General features: G+C 36.5%; 1 protein-coding gene across 1 annotated transcript in view; it reads left to right on the forward strand.

Annotated features, from left to right (window-relative positions):
* LOC127453461 (copine-4-like) overlaps positions 1-27,064 on the forward strand; it is a 119,403-nt gene that overhangs the window by 66,844 nt on the left and 25,495 nt on the right. The window contains exons 3-8 of the mRNA XM_051719826.1: positions 4,729-4,908; positions 7,000-7,071; positions 7,519-7,593; positions 12,873-12,956; positions 13,428-13,517; positions 22,107-22,205. Of these exons, the coding sequence (XP_051575786.1) occupies positions 4,729-4,908; positions 7,000-7,071; positions 7,519-7,593; positions 12,873-12,956; positions 13,428-13,517; positions 22,107-22,205 (600 nt within the window). The remainder of the gene's footprint in view (positions 1-4,728; positions 4,909-6,999; positions 7,072-7,518; positions 7,594-12,872; positions 12,957-13,427; positions 13,518-22,106; positions 22,206-27,064) is intronic.

The following is a 27,064-nucleotide window of genomic DNA, read 5'->3' on the forward strand; positions in this document are numbered from 1 at the left end:
CCATGGCATGATTGTTGGTGCCAGATGGGCTGGTTTGAGTATTTCTGTAAATGCTGATCTCCTGGGATTTTCACACACAACAGTCCTAGAATTTACTTCGAATGGTGCCAGAAACTAAAAACATCCAGTAAGTGGCAGTTCTGTGGACGAAAATACCTTGTTGATGAGAGAGGTCAACGGACAATGGCCAGACTGGTTCGTACTGACAAAGTCTACGGTAACTCAGATAACCGTTCTGTACAATTGTGTGTGGTGAGAAGAATAGCATCTCAGAATGCTATTCTGAGATGTCGGTTGGTGCTGTTTTGGTGGCATGAGGGGGACCTACACAATATTAGACAAGTGCTTTTAATGTTGTGGCTGATCGGTGTATATATACAGTATACTGTTTATTAGTGATGCGCCGATACCACTTTTTCTCTTCCTATACGATTCCGATATCAGAAATCTCAGTATCGGCCGATACCGATCCCAAGCTGAAACCAGTATTATTTTTTTGCATAATCAGTTTAGAATATCTTTGCATTATTGTGTGGAACTAATTGTGAGTACTCTTTAATATGTAAAGAAACACAAACCTCTAACTACACATTATTTCAATATAAATGTATAGCTTATTAAGAAACACTTTATTATTAACTAGTATACTGGATAATGTAGCAGCAAAATTAACAGTAATTCCAGTCTTCAAGTCTTCAGTAGAAAAGAAACCAGTGTTTTATTTTTGCCTTTTTTTTTTTTCAAAAATGTTTCAACTTGCATCTGGTCTTTAAAGGATTCAGATCTCCTTTTTGTTCAATTTAGTTGTAAGACATCAGTCCACTTTTCATTCACACAGTTATTTTTTTGAACCCATTCAACTTAAATATTGTTATAAATTGTAAACAAATACTAATGATGACAATAATAATAATAATAATAATAATAATAATAATAATACATTGTTATTAATATTATTATTATTGACTTTTAATTTGAATTTTAAATACAACAGTAATATATTTAAATTGTGCACTTTTTAAACCCTCACACTTTTATTTTGACATTCTAAACTCTCCAGGAAGTCTGTATGTGTCTGTTTGTTGGCAAGTTCACAGTAGTTTAATTAGCTTCTTATTCAAATTCTGGTAAAATGCACCTCCAGTGCTGTTCTAAATGCATATTATAAGTGAACTGAACTACTGAGCATCTACATCTGAGATGCTGTTCTTGAGTAGCGCTCAAATATTGCACACTGCTGTGAAGGCTAAAAATAGCCATGAGTGCATCACCAGCCTGTGTGTGAGTTTGTGTCAACAGAGCAGCACCATTCACTAATGCGCTGGTGCTGCACATACTATATATTTACTTATTAAACACAGCCTTTTGCGATTCACAGAGCTATTGCACGTCTTCAAGCGGCTTTGAATAAAATGCACGAGTCATATGAACTGCTTTAATAGTGTTTTTATGGTTCTTTTATGTCATTTTTGGAGCTTGACAGTAACGAACATGACTAACACAGTATCGGATTTGGATCGGGCTCATCGGACCGATACCCGATCCATCTAAAAGCTTCAGTATCGGAGCCGATGCAGATCCAAGTATCGGATCGGTGCATCCCTACTGTTTATAGGCATATACAGTATACTGTATGCTGCTTGTTCAGTTTACTTAAATAAAATAAATTAAAGCAAAACAATTCTAGAAGAAAGAAAGAAAGAAATGAGGAAAGGAAAAAAGAAAGGAAGAAAGAAAGAGAAAGAAAGATATTAGGGAAGAAAGAAATGAGGGAAGAAAAAGAAACGAGGGAAGAAAGAATGAACGAAAGAAATTAGTTTTCTTTATGGAACTGACTTTTTGTCAAGAGCATTTACCCTCCTCTTCGTGTTCACAGAGAGCAGTCTGGGAGTGTTTATGTAATATGCAGAAGGGTCTGAAACACAGAGCGATTGTAATGAAAAAGAAAAATCCTGAGTCTCTGAGCTGCCTGAAGGAAGTTAAACAGCTGAGACTAAACCGTGTCTGTGCGACTAAGGGATGTCAGATAAAACAAACTCGTTTCTTTGCTTGTGTGAGGTGAAAGACAGACACAGTCTTAAGGAACACGGATTTGGCAGCGACGGTTCTTGGATTTATCTGCAGTTTCTGTTCTGAGATTTACTCCATTTACTGGTTTCATTCAAAAGAGCCTAAAGCACAAAAGTATGCTTTAGGTGATTACAGTGTCTCAAATGTGAGGATAGAGTGATTAAATGGATGTATTATATCTCCTGAGTAAGCTGTGCCTTGTAAACTCTGTGAGAAAGTGCCATTCTGACCATCAATAGCAGACTTAGTAGTTATCACTATTAAATAAATATTCAAAATTAAGCTCTATTGACAGCATGCTGATGATTACCACAGAACATAATTTAGACTGTTTGTAAAAACAAGCACAAAATAAATTTACAGTGATGCATTTACAATGGAAGTCAGTTCGCTTGCCCTATACACTTTCATTGTTAGTGCATTTCTATTCACGTTTTTTTTATTGTGTTTACAAACTGTGGTATGAGCAAGCTTAATTTGTATGTTAATCTGGAATATTCCTTTAATATTCCTGTCTATCATTTACATTTAAAAGCTTTGCTATGTCTTTTTTGTTGGAGCTTGCCATTGAGAAGATGGTTTCAGTCCAGTGCAACTTTTGCTACACTTAAAGCTACACTATGTAACTTTTGGCCCTCTAGCGGTTTAAGCATAGAACTGCAAGTTACTTGTGGAGGAACACTGTTTTGGTAATTACGTCAGTCGGGCTTTGACTCTGCTCTCCTGCGCAGATAAATCTGATGGTTTGAGGAGAACTGGTGTAACTGTGGATGCAGATGATCAACTTATCAGAGCAAATGTCACTAACAACGACAAAACTCGCCCCCTCCTCTCAAAAAAATAAATTAAATAAATAACAAAATTATTAGCAGGTAAACAGCATGTCTTCCGCTGTTGTTTTGATTTATATAATTTGAATAAATAACATTACAAAAGTCAGGCAATGATGATATTAGACATAACGATTGCTAGTAATATCAGATAAAGTCAAACGGTGGAAACTATTATAACTTAGCAGGCAAATAGACTAAGGTAGTAACTGGTTTAGGAACTTGGCATTGTTACCAGCATAAAGTAATTTTTTTCCATTGTCCTTCCTCGAAAATGAAATCAAGCAATGCAGTACCACAATCCATAATAAAATGCCCTATTAGAGTGGCTAACGCTATCTAACGAACTACCGCGCTAAGAAAGCTTCCTTGCTAACTATCGGTCAGATAAAATATCTTACCTGTTGAGCAAGAAAAATCCATCTCTGGGTCGGTTTTAAATCCTTTCAGATCTCGGAGTTGTCGCCACCTCTAAAAAAGCCAAGCCGATGCTGTTTCGTGTTTTATTATTACGGGCTCTGTCGCTTTCCCTTTTCGGCTGCAGACTCTTCTCGGTTGGAGATTTCTTTATTTTGAACCCAGAGGGTTGCCTTTTTGAATGATCCATGGTCAATGTTGCTCATGTGTTGTGGCTTCAAGCTTTCATATTCAAACTACTACCTATCACAGCACATATACATGCACTGTAGTAGCTCCAGACCTTCTTTTCTTTATTTACGGACATGACATAAGCACACACAGGTGACTGATGGAAGTATGTAATTTTCCGCCAAATCTGTCCCAACAGCTCTAAAATATAAATAATTATTATAGGCTTTATGTAGTGAATCAGGGTAAGGCAAAAACATGAATTTGGAAGACAGATTGTTGGTGTACTTGATCAATCATTAAATTTTGTTCATTTCTAACCAGAAAAATCGTACAGTGTAGTTTAATTAAAGGTCTTAGAGGTTAAGAGCCTTGCCAAGATGCCATGGATCATAGAATGGGATGACCATTAGGCTAAGCACAGTAAACAAAGGAACTAACTGCTTTAGGGCAGTGGTGGCTCAGCGGTTAAGGCTCTGGGTTACTGATCAGAAGGTCGGGGGTTCAAGCCCCAGCACCGCCAAGCTGCCACTGTTGGGCCCTTGAGCAAGGCCCTTGACCCTATCTGCTCCTGGGGTGCCGTATCATGGCTGACCCTGCACTCTGACCCCAGCCTAGCTGGGATATGTGAAAAAGAAGAATTTCACTGTATATGTGCAAATGTATAATGTGTGATAAATAAAGAAATTTATAATTAAATTTGCTTTTGTTGTTTGATGATAAGATCAGTAAAATTGGATTAGGATTGTACTTATTGATCAGTTCTATAAGGTCACATTCCAGGTTACTGATTCCATGTTGATCTAGTCCTAAATATCAACACTTGTCTTGTCAAATGTTTTGTTACTTATCAATCAAGCAACTTGGCCTGAGATGCAATATTGACTTCAGAAATGCTAGAAAGCCATTAACTTAATTAACACAAGTAACGACTCTCCTGAGCACCCACTTCAGAGAGCTCACCTCAACTGAAACCAAGTATATGCTTGGAACGGAATACTAGCATAGTGTTTAATGCATACTAAGCAGTATGCACTCTAGAGTCTAGACCTATATTTCCAACATTTTAAACAGAAGCCACATTGTTGTACACAATTTTTCTGTATGCATTGTATACAGTACAGTATGGTCGTATGCTATTCCAAACATAACCCACGTAGATGTTTGCATACGTCCAACTCTATTTTAAAAAATCACTGCCATGAGAAGTTACCAACTCTTTCTTCTAATGTGTTTACAGGTGGATAGGACAGAGGTGATCCGAAGCTGTATAAACCCCACATTCTCCAAGGTCTTTACCCTAGACTTCTATTTCGAGGAGGTCCAGAGACTACGTTATGAGCTCTATGACATCAGCAGCAGTCACAATGGCATGAGAGAGGCGGACTGCCTGGGAGCCATGGAGTGCACACTCGGCCAAGTGAGCAGCTGCCTCCATATCGCGACATATACATTGCAATTCAAGCTGTCTATGTGTGACTATTACAGTTATTCTTGTTTGCTTGGCAACACTCATTTTGCAAGGGATCATTGATTGCACAGGGAAGAGTGGGCCGGCACTGTGCCCAAATCACATGAAAGCTCCTAATTAAATAATCACACCAACAACCGTTAAGACAATTTCCGGGCATTTTCTTGCAGATCGAATTTTTAAACATGAGATGTCGGTGTAACTGGCTCATTGTGGGAAGGGCTGACCCACATGGACAACTCAACTCTCTTAGCTGCAGTTTGTGCAAATGGAAAACGAGACACACAATCTCCCACCAGATGGTTAAGATATGCAATTTCTCAGTAAAGAATTTGCTAGAAGCTTGTAATGTACAAAGGATGTCAGTATTAATTTTGTTCAATCATGTGTTTATCTTTTTGCATCAAAGCCACTTTCTCTGTCGGGTTTTGTCTCTGTGGAGCTTGGTTGTTTGTTTTAATTCAGTCTGCTTTGGGTGGAGGCTAAAAAAGAGACGATAATTGTTGAAATAAGCTGCGTTTAATAAAGGGAGAGAGAGAGGTGTTGACATTCTGCATAGAAGATGCATTGCATTTCTTGGGGAAATAAAACAAAAAGCACTTCCTCTTATTTAAGAATGTTTAACAACTGATAATGAAGTACTTATCTGAAGTGGATGAGACTGGTATAAATATGGGCCAGCTGCTATGCCAGATTTTCAGCTGGGTGTTGTTAGAGTATGTACTGCACTTTGCTCTCATTTGTTTTGTTTCCCCCTCCATCCATCAGCACAGTTTTAACAACTGCATCAAAGGCAGTCACCGAATTTACACTTTCAGATGCAGTTTTCACACTGAGAAACCACCTGTTAATTTCTCACCACTCATTTTGCGTTAGAGTTTCAGAGTTAGAGAAAATTTAATGATTGGGAAAAAAATAAGCACATTGTTGGGTGCAAACATTTACTGACAGAGCTTTAAAGAAATGGCTTACCAGCTGAACTAAGTTGATTTTTGAATAAATTCCTGTAAGTGTTATTAAAGATATCATGTTGCAGAATGAAAATTTATAATAAATAATGCTACACTTATAAAATATGGAGTGTCTATTTGCACCCCTGTGTAAATAGCATTTACCACACAGGGCAGCTATTTGCACCCTAATATAGTCTGGTGGAACCACAGAAATAAATGACAAACTTACCAATAGATGTTGTTGCAGTGACGTGGTTTGTTAAGACTGTGTGTGAATGTGTACTGTTGTCCTAGTGACTGTGGTTCGAATCCGTGTTTTGTCCCACTTCCGATTTCCTGTTTCCACTCTTAATATTTCCTTTAATACTACTTTAAATAATAGATAAAAATTAATATACTGTAAATGTTGATTTCATCACAGTGATTTGGTCACAGTTATTGTTGGGGAGTGCAGAGAAGGGTTTGATCCGGAGGTGGGGTCTGTTGATTGCACTCATTCCCGCGTGAAACCATGGTGCAAATAACATCTGACACTATGTGCACCAGGTGCAATTAGTATCTAATATTATTTGCACCGGGGTTGGGGTGCAAATAATATCTGCTACTATTTGCACAATAGCATATACCATTATTTGTACCAGGGTGCAAATAGCATCTGCCTATAAAATATTACAATTCCATAAGGATGCATGTGGTGGTTTTCTATAGTTACTGCTATGTATATACAGAAAGTACCATATCACATGGCAAACATGGTGGTAAGTATTCTATATTTGGTGAAAATTAGGTATCTTAGATATTACATGTGATAATATGTATCAGTGCCACAAAGATTTGAAAATCTCATACTCCTGAAGCTATTGTGCAATGTAATGCTTTGCATCAACCGTTTAGAGCCAAGAACGTTTAGAGCCACTTAATGAACTGGTCACTTAGAGAAACCACTTTAAAAATGGCCCTTGGGCCCAAGACTGCATAATCAAACCCAGCATGGATGTTATTTTGATGGTTTATTACCCAATCAAGCCAATAAAACTTCTGTTTCTATGCCTGAAAGTGTTAAAATATCTTATTTCTCTCCAAACAGATTCTCTCCCAGAGAAAATTCTCCAAAGTCCTCCTCAAACATGGCAACACAGTCGGGAAGTCGTCAATTACGGTCAGCACTTTCAAAAATACTGAATATTTATGTTTGCTTACTCTCATACTCGTACATGACACCAGCTAATGGTCTTATTTAAACTTTTCGTGGTCTTACCTTTAAAAGCTTTGCACTTTATATGACAGAAGAGCTTAGAATGATCGATGCTATTGAACACCGGCAAACATAGAACAACCTCTCTATTTACACAAGAACCTTCTAAAACAGTCAGATCCAGTATTGAAGGCCAAGCTATACAGTAAAACAAAAATTGTCAAGCCTAACTCAGAATAGCCTCAGGAGCTTGTTAATGCACACTGACAGAACACCACAGCAACTGTTGAACTTGTAAACCTCAGTGGGTGAGGGGAGAAAGATCTATATAACAAATGCCAGTCTTTATGGTAAGCTCTGACACTGTTTTCTCTGCTGTTCAAAACAATTCATCACTCTTAATCTCTCCAGATCACTGCCGAAGAGCTGACAGGAAATAACGATTATGTCGAACTCTCATTCAGTGCCAGAAAGTTGGATGATAAGGTAGGATCACCTGTGCACATCATTACTCAAGGTATAAAATGCTCTCTTAGAGCAAAAAAAAAAAAATTTCTATGCTTTGGATGCTTATGGTTCTTGTAAGGGTTCGTTCAGAAACTTGATGGTAGAACACTAACAATGATGATGAAAGCTTCTTTAACATCTGGAACTTAAAGAGCCCATATTATGCTAATTTACAGGTTCACGATTTTATTTTGGGGGTCTACTAGAATAGGTTTACATGCTTTAATGTTATAAAAACACATAATTTTTCTCATACTGTACATTTCTGCTAAACCTATTTTCATCCTCTGGCTCAAACGCTCTGATTTAGGTCCTGTCTCTTTAAAGCCCCCCTTTCCGAAAAGCCCAGTCTGCTCTGATTGGTCAGCTGGCCTAGTCTGTTGTGATTGGTCAACCGCGTATAGCGTGTGTTGGAAATGTAATGCTCCTTACCATTACCGAGTTTCCGGCTTCCTTAACAGCTGTAAACACTATTGTAACTATGGTAACAATGGCGTCGGTTTGTGCCGTACCAGTTTGAGTCTGATAATGAAAGTTTTGAAGAACAAGCTGAACCACCTTCGCAAACACGACTTGAGCAGGACATTTCACAGTGGTAAGTTTTAATTTTGTAGCTTTCTTACAAGTACACTGTTGATTGTTGTGAACCTAACAAAGCTTCAAGTAAAAGACATGTAGTGCATCTAAGTTAGTCATCTTTTGCTGGAATGGGTGTAGCCGAACTTTTTTTTGCCCGATCTATGAACGGAGAACAGAGGCTTACTCCCGGTTTGACATTACTGGGTGTATTAGAGAGTTAGTGAGCAAGTTAGCCGTGGACTACCGTGGATAGCGGCCGTAACATTACAGCTTGTAATTATATAATTATATAAGACTCTTGAGATTGAACATTTTGTTACACAGTTTTAGGTAAAAGCCGGCCCACAGCTGAACAGTAAACCCTTACCAAAACAATAACATTACACAGCAAGTTAGCCGAGCACTACCGTGGATTGCAGACGTAAAATGAGCGTTTGTAAAAATAAATCCATCTCCACACTTGATCACTATTCATGATAGTAAGAACGATAAACAATCTGCATAATTCAACACAATTGTAGGTAAAAGTGGTCCCGCAGCTGATTAGCAAAACTATTTCTACACAATAACATTAGCTAGCAGGTTAGCAGAGGCCTACAGCTGTGCACTGGGTGTACACCATAACTACAACACAAAACTACGCATTTTAACTCTCGGTAGCAGATAAATCCACAAATAATCAAGCATACATAGAGGTTGTGATCCTGAAGTGCCAGATTGTCCCAACAAAGTGGGAACTGCACCATCTTTCAGGAGTAACCGTTTTGAAAATCCAACATTGGTTGTAGTTGTGCTGCTAAATAATTAAAATAAATTTTACCCACTGGTTCTTCAATTTTTCTGCCTTTGGAAGTCCAAACAAAGAGGTTTTGCTTTCGCAGTGAAGAAAACAAGCATCTTCTTCTCGTTATCATCCTGGCCTCGGCTATAACTACGTTTGTTTGAGGGCGGGCCAAAGTAGCCCTTAGCTGCCTAAGAGCTACTTTGGCTGCCCTCAAACAAACGTAGTTTGCATTATGCAAATGTGTTACATAGTGACGCGGATACTTTACGGAAGAAATGGCTGGACTACAATCCAGCCATTTCTTGTAGTTCTTGAGATCCAGTGTTGACTGTGGGAGAGAATAACTCCCTTTTACATGGACTTTGTGCTTTGTAACTTTGCAGAACTTTTACATGCACAAAGAGCTTTGTTACACACTAAAGGAAAGGTAAAATCCCAAAAAGCATAACAGGGCATCTTTAAAGTCAAAACTGACCCTATTTACTTTTACAGGAATTATTTACAAGTTCCTGGTCTTATAGATCTCGTTTCGTACGTGCATTTTATTCCAAACAACATGTTTGTCTTTATAATCTTTTATCAAAATGTAAAGATTACTTTTTGGCTGACATCACAGAGTCCTTTTTTTCCTATTGGATAATGTTATCCAATACAACTCGACTGCAAACTCGAATTCAGATCTGGCTTCATTCTGCACTCAAGAAAAAAATTATAATAATTTTAAGATTAGTGCATTTCAATTTTATAACAAAAAAATAAAAAATATTTTATGTTTTATTAATTTAATTTTGTTAAAAATTACACATATCTGTTTGATGGAATTTTTGTTATGAAATTGAAATGCATTTATCTTAAAAGTAGGCAAAAATATGGAACGCCCACTTTTCATGATCCAGTTAGTTCTTGAAGGATAAAACGAAATGGATGACCTACATTTTTTTCTCATTGAATTTTCTCTTTTACTTGAAAATATGTTCTATTAAGGAAGTAAAATGGATGTGAATTCCATTTCATATTGACTTTAAAACATACCGACCGACAAGTCTTCTGTAACATCTGAATGCAGCAGATTGGGTGACACCTTCTTGATCAGTCGGAAATAAATAATAGTGCAATAGATAATAGAAAAGCAATAGACAAATTGAAAATGCAATAATCAATCACTTGTAATCACATATTAGAAAAAATAATTTTAGAATTATTATTGTTTTAAATCATTATATGCTAAATAATATTGTATATTTTCAGTTGCTTAATTTTATTAACATTTACACATTTGGCAGATGCTTTTATTCAAAGCAATTTACAGTGCATTCAGGGTGCATGTTATCAGTTTGTGTGCTCCTTGGGAATCAAACCCATGATCTTGACATTGCAAGTGCCATGTTGTACCAGTTGAGCTACAGGAACCACTGGAGGGGTACCTGAAACTAAAAAATATTTTTTTATTTTTTTATTGTTGATTTTGTTATTTGTTTTTCATAATTGATTGTTTTGATTCTTCAGTTGATTTATAGAGTGAAACAAATTGACCTTCATACTTGGAAATGTGGTCAGACAGTTGAGAAAGAAAAAGACAGAGAGAGAGATTGACAAAGAGAGAGAGAGAGCAAATTGTTCCTCTGGGAGACACAATCAGCTCTTGTCAGCAGGGTAATTATACAGAACTAAAATTAATAAGGAGGATTAATACAAGCATAACATGATCCACAGGAGCATCTGAGTTTCACACTGAGTGTCTTGTACACTGCTTGACAGGACTTCAAAAATGAGATCAGGAAAGCCTCCGTTACATCACTTCTCTTCTTAGAATTCTTTTCTTCTCATAAGTTATAATCCTTCAGCACGAATCATATCTACAGTGAGTAATTAAAACTTTGATTAAGACTCAAGACTGGTGGGGAGATAAGAATCAAAGTGTCAAGATTCTCTGATAACTTTTGATAAGTTTCTGATTTATTCTACTTCCCTGTCATCTAACTTTAGTAGAAGCATTTAGGAGAACATTAGGGGGGCACACTAATACAGTTCAGTATGTGGTAGACGATATTTTTGAACACTAAGCTGTGAGTGGTCTGTTTTTTACATCTTAAAGATTTTACAGTAGGCTGCTGTTCTCATTCAGTAAGCTCTCAAGATCCCAAGAGTCTGTTTTTTTGTTTTTTGTTTTTTGTCATTTCAAAGAAATAATTCCCAGTTTTTAATTGCAGTTTTGATCACTCAGCATCCCCACTGTTTTCCAAGTCAAAGAATTTTAGAAGCATAATTAGCTGAAGAAATGTGTTTGCAAACTGTAAGAAACCTGTAGAAAAGCCAACAAGTTTTGTGTTGTCGGGTTTGGGGAATAGCTTTATGATGAATATTTTGCACAGTTAAATATCTATACAGTCTTACACTAGCCAACCATGTCCATCTAGATGGAAAGCTGTGTTACCATTCTACTGTTAAACACACAGTGGCCCCAAACTGTATTTGGACACTTTTGGACACTGAATTGAATTGCATTAGATATAAATATCAAACAAAGTGGTATTTGCAAACAAATGATGACCAACTGGTTCCAAGGATTTTTAGTGGATGTATGAAGTCAATTCCCCTCAAGTTCACACAGGTGTCCTAAGAGTAACCACAGGTGTAGTTCATTGTATTAACTACGAACATATCCCACTAATGCTGCATTGCATTAAACTTGGAAAGTTGGATTTTCCAAATTCCTACTAGGAAAATTGCAATGGAACGCCACTTCAAGTCGGAATTCCAACTTGGAAACTTGTGCAGAAATGTTCAAATCAGATTTCATCGAGATGCAGGTGCGTGACATTATACAAACATGTCACCACCCAGGGAGATATACAAAGTAAGTGATAAACATTCACTTTTATTAAATAATTTTGAAAAATGTGTCAAAGTTCCTACATTGCATGATATTAAATCTTGTTTAACAAATGTCTGTAGAAACAGGTGTATAAAATATGGTAAATTATACTCTCTTTGATAATCGTACACCTGTAGCACAAATGCGATCATTGCAGCATTTTTTATCAGTTGTCTCTGGTGACAGTCAAACACCTGCTAAGCTAATGGGAGTGTTGCAGATTTGTTTACTTACATGCCATTTTCCAAGCAAATGGCAATGGAATGCCTTTATGGTCGGTCAAGTAGGAATGTCCCACATCCGACTTAAATGAAATGCAGCTTAGCAATTGACATCTACAGTGTCCAAATACTTTGTCTACATTTTGAACAGTATACAACTTGAAAAAATGTTTGCTTGAAAAGTGCACTTGTGCTATTTGTCTTTAGAATAGTGCCACATTGTTTGATATTTTGTTATCTAAGGCATTCATTTCTAAGTGAGGTTTAAGTGTACTTTTTTGTAGTTCTACATTAATTTGATTTATGTACATTACTTTTCATTAGTGCTGAAAGTAGTATGCTTAGAAGTGAAACTGTGTGTGGGTTAGGTGATCTTAATGACCCTTTGGATCGGCATGTGCAGATTTAGCAGAATTGCCTTTAGTATGCTGAGTGGTGAAGTGTTATTTTTCTGTTATAGATACTGATTGCAGTATACAAACTTAATGAGGGCCATGACAAAAATGCTAATATCTAATAAACAATTGTTGAAAGTATTAATTAGTCTTGAATGAGACTACCAAAAATAGAACTTTAATTGGAGATAAGACAGTACATCTTCAGCTGTAAGTAAACAGATGTCACGAGTTGCTAAAAAAATAGATTTCTTACATAGTGACAACAATGCTGATGGGTGACATTAATGCATATACATGCATCATGCATACAATGGAAGACAAACTCTAACTTTCTCTCCAAAAAAAAAAATCTATGAATTTTGTTTGTTAGATCATCAACTGTTTTTATGTCATTCCTTTAGGATTTTTTCAGCAAATCAGATCCATTCTTAGAGATCTACAGGGTAAATGATGACAACACCCAGCAGCTAGTGCACAGAACAGAGGTAATTTTTTCCACAACTGGCGATTGCAGGTGAATTGAGAAAATGTACCATATATATTATTTCTAATTTCTTACTGGTCATGAAACTGTACATTGCATTGTTTTTATTCAAACTATTCTTTGTCCTTATGACAATGAAATTATTTAGCTATTTTCATACAAGCTAGTCAAGCTAGTAGTTGATAAAACTACACTTGACACAAAAGCATGAAGACACAACGTTTGGTGCATTAATGTGAGGAATATTCCACATATTTGATGCCAGATGGAGTTCTTGAGAAAAAATATATATATATATTTCTGTTGCAGTTAACCTAATAAAGTTAAAGAACATCGGTGAGTTACTTGTCAAAGGCAGTTGTTACTTGTATTTGGCCTTGAATTCTAACACTTTTCACTAAGATCTCCCTGTATCAGCATTTAACCAACACTGAACCGCTCTTACTTACTCTCGCTCTCTCTTTGCACACAGACCGTAATGAATAACCTCAACCCCGTTTGGAAGACCTTCAAAACGTCCTTGAACTCGCTCTGTAGTGGAGACCATGAAAGAATACTGAAGGTAAATTATGACTTGTCAACGTTTGCTGTACTGAGTCTCGATCAATGAATGTGTAATTATGTGTATTTGACTTTCACTATAAAAAATTCAGATCTGTTTTAATTTATTTTTTACATTTACAGTGACATTTGAAATTTATATTCTTGACAGATGCCATCTCACCAAAGCCGCTTCTGAGAAAGTTAATGTGTTGTTTATGTGATTAGATTTAACAGTGCTTGTTTATTGCCTGCTTTTTACCAGTCAATTGTTTTACCGGATTTTCAGTAAGAAAGCCACTTTAGCACTTTAGAAATAAACAGTGTAATTATTAGATCCACTAAAGTGTAGCTTGTCAAATTCATCCAATCAATTGGTATTTTGGCACAAATTCATCTGTCCCACAAATTACAGTAGGTGCCAGACATGGACAGGTTGTATGACATATAGGTTGCACATTGTTGGATTTATGCTGTTCTTGGTTATATTAATACATTTCAAAGGACATTTTCTTTTTAATTTTGTACAATAAACAATTTTGTTGGGAGGTCACTTCATGTCCAATGTACAAACTGGCTCCTGAAGCAAAACCAGTTAAGAAACACTGGTTTATCGCAATACCACATTGAATTTAGGGATGCATTGCAGTAAAGTTCATTTATAAAACACTACATGCATGGGAAACCTGTTTGTAAGCAATCATTCATTTTGCAGTTTCATTTGATGATGCTAGTGGCACAGAAATTACACACTTCTATGTTTAAGTTGTTTAAAACTCCAGTCCTGAAAATCCTTGTCACTTTTGGTGATTAGTCAGGTAGAATTCAGCTAGCTCTTTAAGTTGCATTTGAACAAAGGCAGGTGAGCAGTACTGATTTCCATACTGTTCTGAAATTCAGTCAGTGTTGCCGGACCACCGTGTCTCTTTTGAGATCAGATGGTGATCACCAGTGGCCTGATTGCACTGACTCTGGAATATTGGACTCAGTGAGCACATTTGAGAATTCAGAAAGGGTCCATCAGTTTTTCCCATGTGTTGTGCTTAAATATGTGGATTTCCTAATTTACCTCTCTCATTCTGGTCTCTGTCCCTCTTTTGCTTCATGTCTTCATTCGTCATTCATTCAAGACTGCTTGATTTAATTGGAAAGGAAAAGGAATTACGCTGGAGGGGATGATGTGAACGTGTTCCAGCACACTAATTTAATATTAAAAGTAGTCAATTCCTCTAATAGACTTAAAGTATGTTTTTTTTTTATTTATATTTTTTATTCAGATCTAAATTAAATACCTCCTGTTAAATTGGTACAATAATGATAATAAATGTGCATTCGCCCGCAGTAATTTACTGCAAAATATTAAATAAATATTTTGAATTATTCAAACTAATTTTATTTAAACAGGAATACAGAAATGTTTACTGTGTGCATTTTTTAAATTTATATAAATTTCCCAGGCTTATATGAATTTTTTTCTGATTAATATCTGACACAATACATTTTTGTAAAAGTGTTTGTGATTTAAATATGGTCAAATTATAAAACTATACAATAGAATTCAAGGGGGGAAAAAAAGATAAAATGTTTGAATTTTAATTATTATTAAAATAATATTCAGAGTTCAATACAAGTGCGGCTCAATAAACAGTATTTGCGGTATAATGTTGATTGCCATAAATAATAATTTAGATTCATCTCTCCTTTATTTAAAAAAGCATTTTACATTACAGCAAGGGACTTACAGTATAATGGAAGTGAATGGGGCCAATCCATAAACGCTAAAATACGCACTATTCCAAAAGTATAGCCACAAGACATAAACATTATATATTTTAACATGATTTCAGTGTGATAAAATCGCTTTTGAAACAGTGTGTATTTTGGCATTTATGGACTGGCCCCATTAACTTCTATTGTAAGTGACTTACTGTAACAGCTTTTTTTTTTTTTTTTTTTATAAACGAGGGGCGAATCGAAAATATTTTTTGTGGTAATCAACATTATGCCACAATGCTTAATTTGAACCCATTTAACCAACGAAATAAATAAATAACCAAACAAATGTAATGTATTTTACTGTATGGACTGAAGTAAACCAGTCCAAAGACATTTTCATACATTCTCTCATTTAGGTAACATAAAGTGCTTTTCCACCATTTGGCCGAATGGTTCTGAGTAACTCTTCCAATAGAATTTCCAATTGATCATGGTTCGTTACGGTATGTTAACAAACCATTCCCGGTCAAGATTTTTTAGCACGGTTATTTGGCCACACTCAATCATGCTCATAGAACACCTTTAACCTTGTGCAACCCTGCGTCCACATGTGTGGAAGTTGTATTTTGGCTTCGCTATATGCAACGCATAATTTAAATGAATTAAAACCGACTGAATACTGTTCACAAGAATGTACACTGTCATTTAAGGGTTAAACTTCTGGTGCACGGCATCACATGATGCCGTGCCTCTGGTAAGAAACCCCTTTAACTTTTTTGATTGAAACCTGTTTGGGTGTAAAGAGTATCATCTCCAGTTTCGTTTGATATGCCGCCAGTGTTGGGTAAGTTATTCTAAAAAAGTAATTAATAACTAACTAATAATTACATCTTCTACAGTGTAATTAGATAACTGTACTAATTACTCTGTCTGAAAAGTAATTGCATTACTTATTACTAATTACTTTTTAAAACCCATATCAACCTCGACCAGATGAAAAATACAAGGATAGACATGAAACTGTTCTTTTAATTCTTTCAAATAAATAATATAAAATCACATAAATTATTCTTGAACTGGGCAAAGAATTTAAGGGGACAGCGTTAAATTAAAAAACATAAATTTGAACATCAGAAGTTAAATTGCAATTTTAAATTCACTATTGTTTTATATAGAATTGTTCTATAGACTACACAGTATTTCATGCAATTACATCAGAAGTAACAGTAATTAAATTACTGAAAAATGAAGAGCAATCCCTTACTTTACTCTTTCAAGGAAATTGAATTACTTTTAATTTACAGTAATTAATTACTTAGTAATGCATTACGCCCAACACTGTATGCCACTTTAAAAAAATCCATTAATTTTTTGTGCGTCAGTGCGCTAATAAACATGAAGTCCACATATGTGGAAAATGGGACCATTTCCCCCCCAAAAGCTGAAAAAACAAGTTAGTTAGTTTGAATAATTTTAAACTGAAACACATCTGTGGGTCATTTCGCTTCATTTTAATATAAATTTTGTAATTTTTTTTTGTTATAAACATACAATAAGTATGTTTACTAACATTAGTAAATACATTCCTATATATTTACTCTGACACGCTGGTGTCAGGAGCACAACCTTTCCCTCAATGTCAGTAAGACCAAGGAGCTTGTGGTGGACTTCAGGAGAAAAGACAGAGAACACAGCCCCATCACCATCAATGGAGCACCGGTGGAGAGAGTCATAAGCTTCAAGTTCCTCGGTGTCCACATCACTGAGGAACTCACATGGTCCGTCCACACTGAGGCCGTTATGAAGAAGGCTCACCAGCGCCTCTTCTTCCTGAGACGGCTGAGGAAGTTTGGAATGAAACACCACACCCTCACATGGTTCTACACCAGCACTGTAGAGAGCATCCTGACTGGCTGTATCACCGCCTGGTACGGCAACAGCACCGCCCACAACCGCAAAGCCCTGCAAAGGGTGGTGCGAACTGCCAGACACATTATCGGAGGTGAGCTTCCCTCCCTCCAGGACATATATACAAGGCGATGTGTGAAAAAAGCTTGGAGGATTATCAGAGACTCCAGCCACCCGAGCCATGGCCTGCTCTCAATGCTACCATCAGGCAGGCGGTATCGCAGCATCATGACCCGCACCAGCAGACTTCATGACAGCTTCTTCACCCAAGCAATCAGACTTTTGAACTCTTGATCTCTCACAATCAATGTACATCAGCACTGCACTTTATTAATCTCACACTGGACTGTCATAACTCATATTCTCTCTTAACAACACACTGGCAACTGACTATCAATCGACAACCTGAATGTCAATACAGCACAATACAACCTACTGTATATTTTATATATACTATTTTTATTGTATACTGTGTATTCTATATTGTGTGTATGTGTATTCTATATTGTGTGTATTGTATACTGTACATTGTATATTATTATTTGTATATTGTGTTGTGTGTAATTATATGTATATTAGATATGTAAATTGTTATGTGTAAATCTGTTTATTGTAATTGTTATATGTCTCATCACTGTCATGACTGCTATGTTGCTTGGAACTGCACCCAAGACTTTCACCCACTGTTGCACTTGTGTATATGGTTGAGTGACAATAAAGTGATTTGATTTGATTTTTTGATTTTACTATGCATTTTCACATTGAGAATAAATGTATTAATGCAAAAGCTGAAAAATGTTGCTTTCAGAGGCTTTATATGGAGTTAGGATGAAAATAAGGTGCAGTTCGAACTGTTCTGAGACCAGTGCAGACAGACAGCACACTGGAGGTTAAGTCATTCACTAAATAGGGAGCAAGGGTGTATTCTATAGCTTTCTGTGCAGCTAAGTGCATTCACTCCTAAAACCTGACCAAAAGTTCTGTTTCAGGCTGCAGATGATGTTTGGATCACTCAACATGTTTGGCAGACGTGGCACAATGGTAATCAGTACATAAATTCAGAATTTTATAATGCAAAATTTTATTTAACATGGTTGGCAGTGATTTGATGATGCTGACTGTTACTTTGAATAAGAATTATTTATTCAGCAAGTCTCAAAAACATGAACAACCAACATTCCTGGAAACAACTAACAACTTAGTCCTGCTGTCCACATATTTGGGCATCAATTTTTAGGAAAATGATTTGCTCTGAAAAAACATGTTTGTGAATGAATTATTAACAATAGTTAAATTTCAGACAGAGATTTTATTTTCTTTTATCTGGAACTCACAACAAGGAAAAAACTGCTGGATTTCAAAATGAATATTTTCAGAACACTGTTACACTGGAGTGATTTTCAGAGCACTTCTGCACACCATCAACTGTGTCCATTTAACATTAAGATGCTCTGGGCCCCTTTAAACATCTCTTAAGGGTGCCTGTGTGCTCCCTGTCTCCCTGCTCATACGCCTGCGTGTGGCCTCCCTACTGCCCACTCATGACTGAACAGGCTCAGACCTCATTGCAGCAAATGGCTGGGCCTCATTTAGGGCAGTCATCGTCTGTGCCATCTGCAGAATCACTCATGGACATAACCCAGAACTCACAGCTGGAGCTCACCCCATTCCCAGACCTGCCCTTTAGGAGTTCATTAGAGTGCTGCTGTCACCACTCTCAGCAACAACAATCAGTGCAGGAAACATGTTCTCATTTTAGAATCTCAACAGAACACTTACAGGGTGCCTTGATAGAACCATGTGTGGTTAGCTCGTAGTGGTTATGATTGATTGGGTCCTGACAATATTTGACGGGTCCTATTACGACTTCAATGAGGCGTGTTTGTTGTGGACTGATGAACTGTTAAGCGTTGCGATTTAATTTTTCTTTTTATGTAAATTGGCATCCCCTCCACTGGCTAACATTACAGAGCTGGTCTGTTAGTTAAAATGTTGCACTAGACAGTTGCAGACACATCAAACCCTAACCAGTGAGTCAGAAACCATGGGAGGTTAATAAGGCTGTAGTGGTGCCTCAGATGTGGAGGTCTGTCTCTGAGTATCGGTCAGAGTTCCTGTACACCTGAAGATACTGTAAGATTTAAGCAAATTTAGAGATGGATCAGGACTGATTATGTACTGTATATTGCTTGTGTCCCCAATACCGTGGGCAGTAAACTGAGGAGTTGTTCATTACTTCCCAAGCATAACTATAAAGCATACAGTCATCACTGAAGACTAATATGACTCAAATCAGCATGTTTTTAATGTCTCACATGTTGTAGAGTGGCGTTTGTAAGATATATGTATGTGCTTGTTCCCATTTGTAAAACACCAACAAATTGAAAATAATAATTTTTGTTGTAATTGAAAATGCGTTCTTTGCATGAAAAGGTGACATTTATTTGTTTACATATTCAAAAGTCAAAATAGAGAGTTTTTTTTTTTTCACAATATTTAATCTGATGTTTGGATTTCACAATGAAGAAGTATACATCTTTTATATTATAAAAACCTCATTCACAAAGCTGTCTTGTATGGTTTAACATTGAAGTTAATTTCTTTGATTTCGAAATGTATTGATTCTTTTCTTCAAGACCAAAGCTAACCCCAGTTGTGTAACAAATAGAAGTCATCTAGATATTACCTTAAAAGGTTAGTTCACCCAAATATGAAAATGATCTCATCATTTACTCACCCTCATGATATCCCAGATGTGTATGTCTTTTTTTCTACAGCAGAACACATTTAAAGAAAAACAGAAAAATATCTCAGCTCAGTAGGTCCTTAAAATGCAAGTGGATGGTGAACTGACTTTTGAAGCTCCAAAAATCACAGACAGTCAGCATAAACGTCATCAATATGACTCCAGTGGTTAAATTCATGTCATCTAAAATCATCACTTCCGGTCAGCAGCAGTATGCGCATTCACGAGAGTTCACGTGGTCTCGTGTGACGAATTCGCGTTGGCATGTTACGGACATAATCTCACGTTTTTCTCTTGGTTGAGACATCCAGGATAAGCACACAGACGCACCATTGTGAGTTAACAAACAGATACAAAAACAGATCTAAACTGAAACCAACAAAGCTTCTGTACAGCATTCCTCCTCAGTTGTAAACAGCTCTTCCAGGTGTGTCGCACGTGTGTCAGTTCTTGAGTGAACATGCCAATGAGATTACGTCACACGTGCATACTGCTGCTGACCAGAAGCGATGATTTATAGTTAAAAAGTACTTAAATATTGATCCTTTTCATACCAAAAGCAATCATATTGCTTTAGTATCACTATGGGGGAGTCCTGAGTTAGTTTAATTGTTCATAAGGAAAATGGCCTGAGGGTAAAAACTGTTCTTGTGCCTGGATGTCCTGGCGCTCAGTGCTCTGTAGCGTCGGCCAGAGGCAAACAGTTCAAAGAGGGAGTGGGCAGGGTGTGTGAGGTCCAGAGTGAACATTTTTGGGTGAACTAACCGTTTAACAGGCAGTATTTTAATATGAAATTTCTTAAGTAAACTGGTATCAGACTGGCACTATAATGTCTTGTACGATGATCTAGAACAAATTCAAGTGCGTTTTAGAGATATCCAAGCAAATATTTAATTACTATCAAAACATAGGAGCATATGTCAAACTAGATAGGTAAAGTTGGTCATGACATCTTTAATCTTGGCTTGACAAAGCCTTGTCAGATACTGTAGATGGATGGATAGAGTTTGAATTGACTTTGAGCATTTTGTTAATGTAAGTCTAAAGGATATTTGTGATTTTGGATCATCTATCAGTATTAGTTAGAAAAGGTTTGGTGGATGTAGCTTGAAAGCTCTAGGATGTGTTCCAGTCAGAAATTTTGGTTTAGGTATTTAAATAAAAAAATAAAAAACCTTTAGTCTGTCGAATAACATATTTATTCTTAAGTAACTTTATCAAGTAACTGATAAGGCTTCTTCTAAGCTACATTTTAAAAATTGGCCAGATAAAGGCCATGTCCACACTACTTTTTAGTTCTAAATCGCTACGTTTACAGCTACATCCACTTCAGAACTGCACTGAAGTCAGAGACTTTCGAAAATGCTCTCCATAACCACATAGTTTGGAAAACTATTTTGTTAGGAAAGTGAAAGTGGAGTTTTCAAACTAAAACAGATTAGTGTGGATGTGGCCAGTGGCACATGATTTAGCAAACACTGCATTCGGATGTGCCCTGATACCTTCCTACCTCAGCATATACTGCCTAATAAGGCACCATGTTGAAGGTTTCAGGCATAGTCCCGACTTTGATCATTGGTAACTGTTCTATCATTCCGTTGAGAGTAATGGGACTTTTATACATTTGGAACCCCAAAGGCAGTGAATGACAGATCAAACCACTGAATGAAATGCGCCCACACTACAATCTGGTCTCATCTTTTCTGGCTGCATTATATAAGTCGTCCCATGTTGTCCTGAATATTGCAGAAAACCATCAAACTTTAATTAATTTGTAATGTCACTTTATGTTTAATGCATGGATGCATGGTGGTGCAGACTGCTCCAGTTCTGTGCTCTATGTGTTCAGGTTCCAAAGATGTCTTGTGTTTAGTGCTCTCTGTGGATAATATGAAGCCAGTCACGGGGTGGGTTCTACCAGAGTAGACCCTGTGCAAACCCTCAAAATGTGTTTATATTTCTGCTCCAGAGGAATGCTTAAAAAATGGTATCCAAACTAGACAACTGTAGTGGAAACACATATTTGGGGGAAAAGAATGGGTTGATTTTGAAGTAAATGCAACATAAAGAGGAATAGAAAACCTATAGTATTTGGGTTAAGATGTACATTTCAAATGCAATCACTTTAAGGTGTAATCTTAAGATTTGGGGCTCTAAATAGCTGATCAAAATCTGATGTTTGCCTTTGTTCATTTCTTTATTCTTTTCCTTTCTAATGCTCTGTCCTTCCTCTTTCTCCAGTGTATGGTCTGGGACTGGGATTCGAACGGAAAGCACGATTTCATTGGTGAATTTCAAGCTACGTTCAAAGAGATGCGGTCAGCAATGGACGGAAGACAGGTAACAGTTTTATATGTGGGCCATGAAAAATGTATTCGTTTATTGTAACTGTCACAGAGAACACGAGCCAGACAGAACCAGACTGCTTTTTTTTTATCAGATACTCAGAACAGCTTGTGATAAGCATGCTTATGGTAAGCAGGAACAAGTTCTGCTCCATGAGAAATCAGCAAAAGATGAAAGAGAATTTAGGATGTATGAGGAGAGCTTGATGTGGGTCAGTCAGTTTAGCTGATTTCACACTCCTGCAGATTCAATAGACTGAGAGAAACATCCCTTAGCGGAGCTGTTTGATTTATCGCACATGTCTCTATTTCGCATTATCTACTAAGGTAGTCTTTGAACCTTATACAATTTGTTTTCTCTCAATCAGTGAATCCCAACCAACCTGCAAAGCAGAAATTACAAGTTGAAGCTAAAGTGTGTAACTTTTTAACTGATAAAATATTTTCTTCTATCCCAGATTAATACAGAGGCAACTGTGACGGTAAAACAAATATTTCTCAGTTTGAGCATCTCGACCACCCAACACAGCAACATTATTTGGGAAAGCTGTTTGAAAATCATGTTTTGTTTTTTTTGTTGCAATTTCGCTTGGTGGCGGTAGTTGCGCAGAAATTAAATTTTAAAGGATGTAAAACCATTCTTACGAAAATTGCCACAAGCTCTGTTTTAAGAAATATTTGTGCAAAAATTCACATTTCTGGTTTGATTCTGATGAAGGGCTACTTGTGTGTTACTAATGGGGTTGTGGGGGTGTAGATAGATGGATTCTCCTTTGGTTAAAAATCAGCTGCAAACCACCAGCTAATAAACAGCTTTTAATGAGCCCTCAGGCTCATCAGACGTTCCCAGAAACCAAAACTTTTTAAAAGATAATGAACATACACATTACTGCAAATAATTATAATGTGATGCAAAATAACTCAAAATGACTGCAAAAGAACAATGTACTCTAATGGAATTGTTAGTGGAATAATAACATAATTAGAACAATTAAAGACATTTATAACAAGTTGTCTTTAAGAGACAGCTGATAACAAGTTTGAAATACTATTCTGAAATGTTTTTTTGTCTTGCTTCATAATTAAAACTTTGGGCAAACAAGCACAAAGAGCATTGCAGAAGAGTTTATAGCCCAACTGGAACTGAAATTGCCATCAAGTCAGCACAACATTTACACCAGTTTGCACCTTATTACATTTCAGGATCACTACACTGCCCTCGAAGTTGGTGCAATTTGAATAACTGCAATTTTAAAGGAATGTTCTGGGTACAATACATGTTAAGGAATTCAATACAAGTTAAGCTCAATTGACAGCATTTGTGGCATAATGTTGATTACCACAAACTTAATGTTGACTTGCACCTCTTTTTTTTAAAAAAAGCAAAAATCGGGGTTACAGTGAGGCACTTACAATTGAAGTGAATGGACTTCAATTTTTGAACATGAAAATACTCACTGTTTCAAAAGTATAGCCGAAAGACATAAAGGATATGCGTGTAAAATGATTTTAGCGTGATAAAATCACTTACTAACCTTTTCTCTGTAAAGTTATAGCAAATTTTACAACTTTGTTGCCATGACGATGTAATGTCAACAACCCCTAAAATGTTTCTAAAAATGACAATTTAAACTTTACAGCTCAAATAATACACAAGTTTTAACAGGAGAATTAATGTAAGTGCTTTAATAAAATTATAAGCTTCACATCTCTGCCTTTTTAAACCCTCACTTCCTTTTAAGTGCTCCACTGTAACCTCAATTTTTGCTTTTTTTTAAAGAAAAGGAGGGATGTTTCGAAATTAATTGACCCTTCGCTAAGTGCTACTGACCAATCCTGTCTTAGCAACTGTTGCCCTGCCACCATTACTCTGACATGTGTTTGCTATTTTGCAATGACAGCCTGTGGAAGTAATGTGTGTTTGAGTACTTTTAAGTGGGATTTTATCAAAATAATTTAAAAAAAAAACGTAAAACACGTTGTAATTTGTAATATTGACACAAGTTATCCAGAGAGGATACATGCAGTGTTTTCCTTTATTTTCTCTTTCTTTTTTCAAATAATCTTTAAATAAATCTGGAGAAGAGCATGTTATGCATTAAACAGCCCTTATGCATGTGTCAGCCCTCATCCCCAAATGAACATATAACATCTGCAACAACACCTACATTTGCTCAAAGATAAATTAAAGCTAATTACTGAACATTAATTCATTCATGTATGGATTCTAGTCATAGTAAACGCGATAGTAAATAAAGTTCACAGCATCAAAATGAGTGTGTTATGAGACGTTATAAACAGCTATGTTCACTTACGCTAATGTTATTAGATGTGTAATTGCTATTAAATGAAGTTTTTCCCTTTTCAAGTTACTGTAATAATTGTTTGCCTTGATTCTGATTCACAGTTTTTAATCAAATTACTGTGTAATTTAACAATTTCTTTTGCAAAAAAACTTCAGATCAATATGCATTACAATGTCACTCTTCATACCAGCCCAACCACCACAAGATGTAAACATTATTATTATTAAGTGTTAAAGAGTTTTTAATGTGTTCTCATCCCCATTAAACAGTCTGCAATGTGCGACCTATTCTAAACATGTTTCCAGTGATAAGCAAATACTGCTGGGACTCACTTTATATTAGGTGGCCTTAACTATTATGTACTTAACCATTTGATACAATGTACTTATTATTTACATACATGTTGTTGCATTGTTATTACATTTAAAGTACTTGCATTTAATTACATGTGTAGTTACACTGTTAACTTTACCCCTAACCAGGCCTAGTTCCAGATCAAAATCACTGAGGGTGCTTCTGAAAATATTGGGGGTACTCTGTATAAAGTGGAGATGTATCGTAATTACATATTTTTTAAATATATTAAATCATGTTTAAATGATACTAAAACAACATTAAAAAAGTTTTTTATGTACAAAATATGTATTGCTTCATTTTTTTTTTCACATGAAAAAATGACAATGACAGCAAAATGCTGTGCGTGCAGATTAGGACATACTGATTTGCACAATCATACACGTTTATACGTTTTGATGCAGCAATAGTGGGTTCACAAACTGCAGGGATTTTTGTGTGTTTGATGGGATTCAAGGAATTCTGTTTGCCAATTTACAGTATTAGTTTTACATATTCAATTGAGCAGAGATGTGCAATTATTTTGGTACAGGGGCCACATCAGCTGTTAAGTAGAACATGAAAGAGAGGAGATAAAAATTTCAGCATAGTTGTATCTTTTAATCCCAGAAGCAGTAGTGCACTCATGCACTCAATGAATGATGCACAGTTTTCTGAAGTGTATACTGATGGGAACATTCTGCGATTGTTTGAAGTTTTGCTGCTACTTTTCTATCATGTGTTAGTAAAACTGAACAAAGGCGGAGTATAATTATAAATTGTTTATTTTACCATACTTCAATGCAGTGGTAATTTAGTTTTCAATTTAACACTACATCAGGAGTCTGGTTTATTAGTAAAATGTAATATTCGGAAATTATAGATTCTAAAGGCTTATTTTAATGTTGGCCACAAAGTGGACAAAGTTGTTTTATTCTCAAAACATTATCAACCCGTTTACACGTTCATGGGTCATCATGTGGGTCTCGTCAATGGTTTGTTTGGCATCCCATTCAGCACACAACTGAATAAAACAGGCTGCATGACACTGATAAATGATTACTGCCAGAGTAACATTCACATACATGTGTGAGTGACATCAGCATTTTACAAATAACACAAAGAACAAACATTTTCCTCTCGCACTTGGTTTTGCTCACGTGTCCCCTCCGCATGCGAATGATGCGAAGATCTATTGGGATTTTACTAAAGTTCATCACGGAAAAGGTTTGCTCGCAGACTTGGCACTAAACAGCACACGCAGCATCAAGAATGGACAAGGAGTGGCTGCATCACACTTTTCTTTGAGCATAATATTGCACTATTAAGCACTTTAAGGTTTTTTCCGAAGAGGAGAGAGAGAGTGCACGCACTCGCATGCATGGTTGCCAGATTGCATAAATTAAGTATAAGGTGAAATATTTCTTATTTGTGCAAGAATAAATCTCTGATGGGGTGTTGCATCTATTATCTGGCAACCCTGAGCATATTAAAAGCTTATGGATGCACAATAGGTCCCAAATCCAGATAAATGAAAGATCTAACAAAAAACGTTCATGATAATTCAACCCGCGGGCAGCAGTTTGCCCTGGTCTGCAATTGAGGGTGCTCTAAAGCATCCCTGTAGAACCGGGCCTGACCCTAACCCAACGCTTACCCCAAAACCTAACTCTAACCCCTAATCCTATCCCTAACCCACCCTTACTCCTACCCGTACCTCAAACTCAGTAGCAGCAAATGTGGAAATTTTGCAGAACAACATGTAGTTACACAGTAGTTAAGGCCACGTAATATAAAGTGTGACCTACTGCTGAAATCTTTATTTAGAGAGTATCTCTTTCTGATTTTTCAAACCATAAACAATAAACCATTCTCTTTTTAGCTGTTTGTTAATTGTAACTCTTCTAAAATGCACAGCCACAGTTTGACGACACCTTTTTCACTTGTGAAGTACCAAATGATCTGGGCTGGTATCTCTATTCGGCAGCCATCGCTACCAGACTCGGCTAATTATTTTAGAACATCCTTTCCAGGCTTGACATCATTTCTCATTATTATGAGGGAAATTGTTGTTTCTCAGTCTATTGTCTACTGCAGCACTTGTCTTTGCCTTCACTGTTCCAATGGGAAGCGATTATGCAGTATTCCAGACATTCTAATGAAGATGTTCTATTGTCTGGAGTGTCTAGATTTCCTACTCCAACTAGTACTGATA

The sequence above is a fragment of the Myxocyprinus asiaticus genome, chromosome 15 (genome assembly GCF_019703515.2).
Source record: "Myxocyprinus asiaticus isolate MX2 ecotype Aquarium Trade chromosome 15, UBuf_Myxa_2, whole genome shotgun sequence".
In the NCBI taxonomy this organism is placed as follows: Eukaryota; Metazoa; Chordata; class Actinopteri; order Cypriniformes; family Catostomidae; genus Myxocyprinus; species Myxocyprinus asiaticus.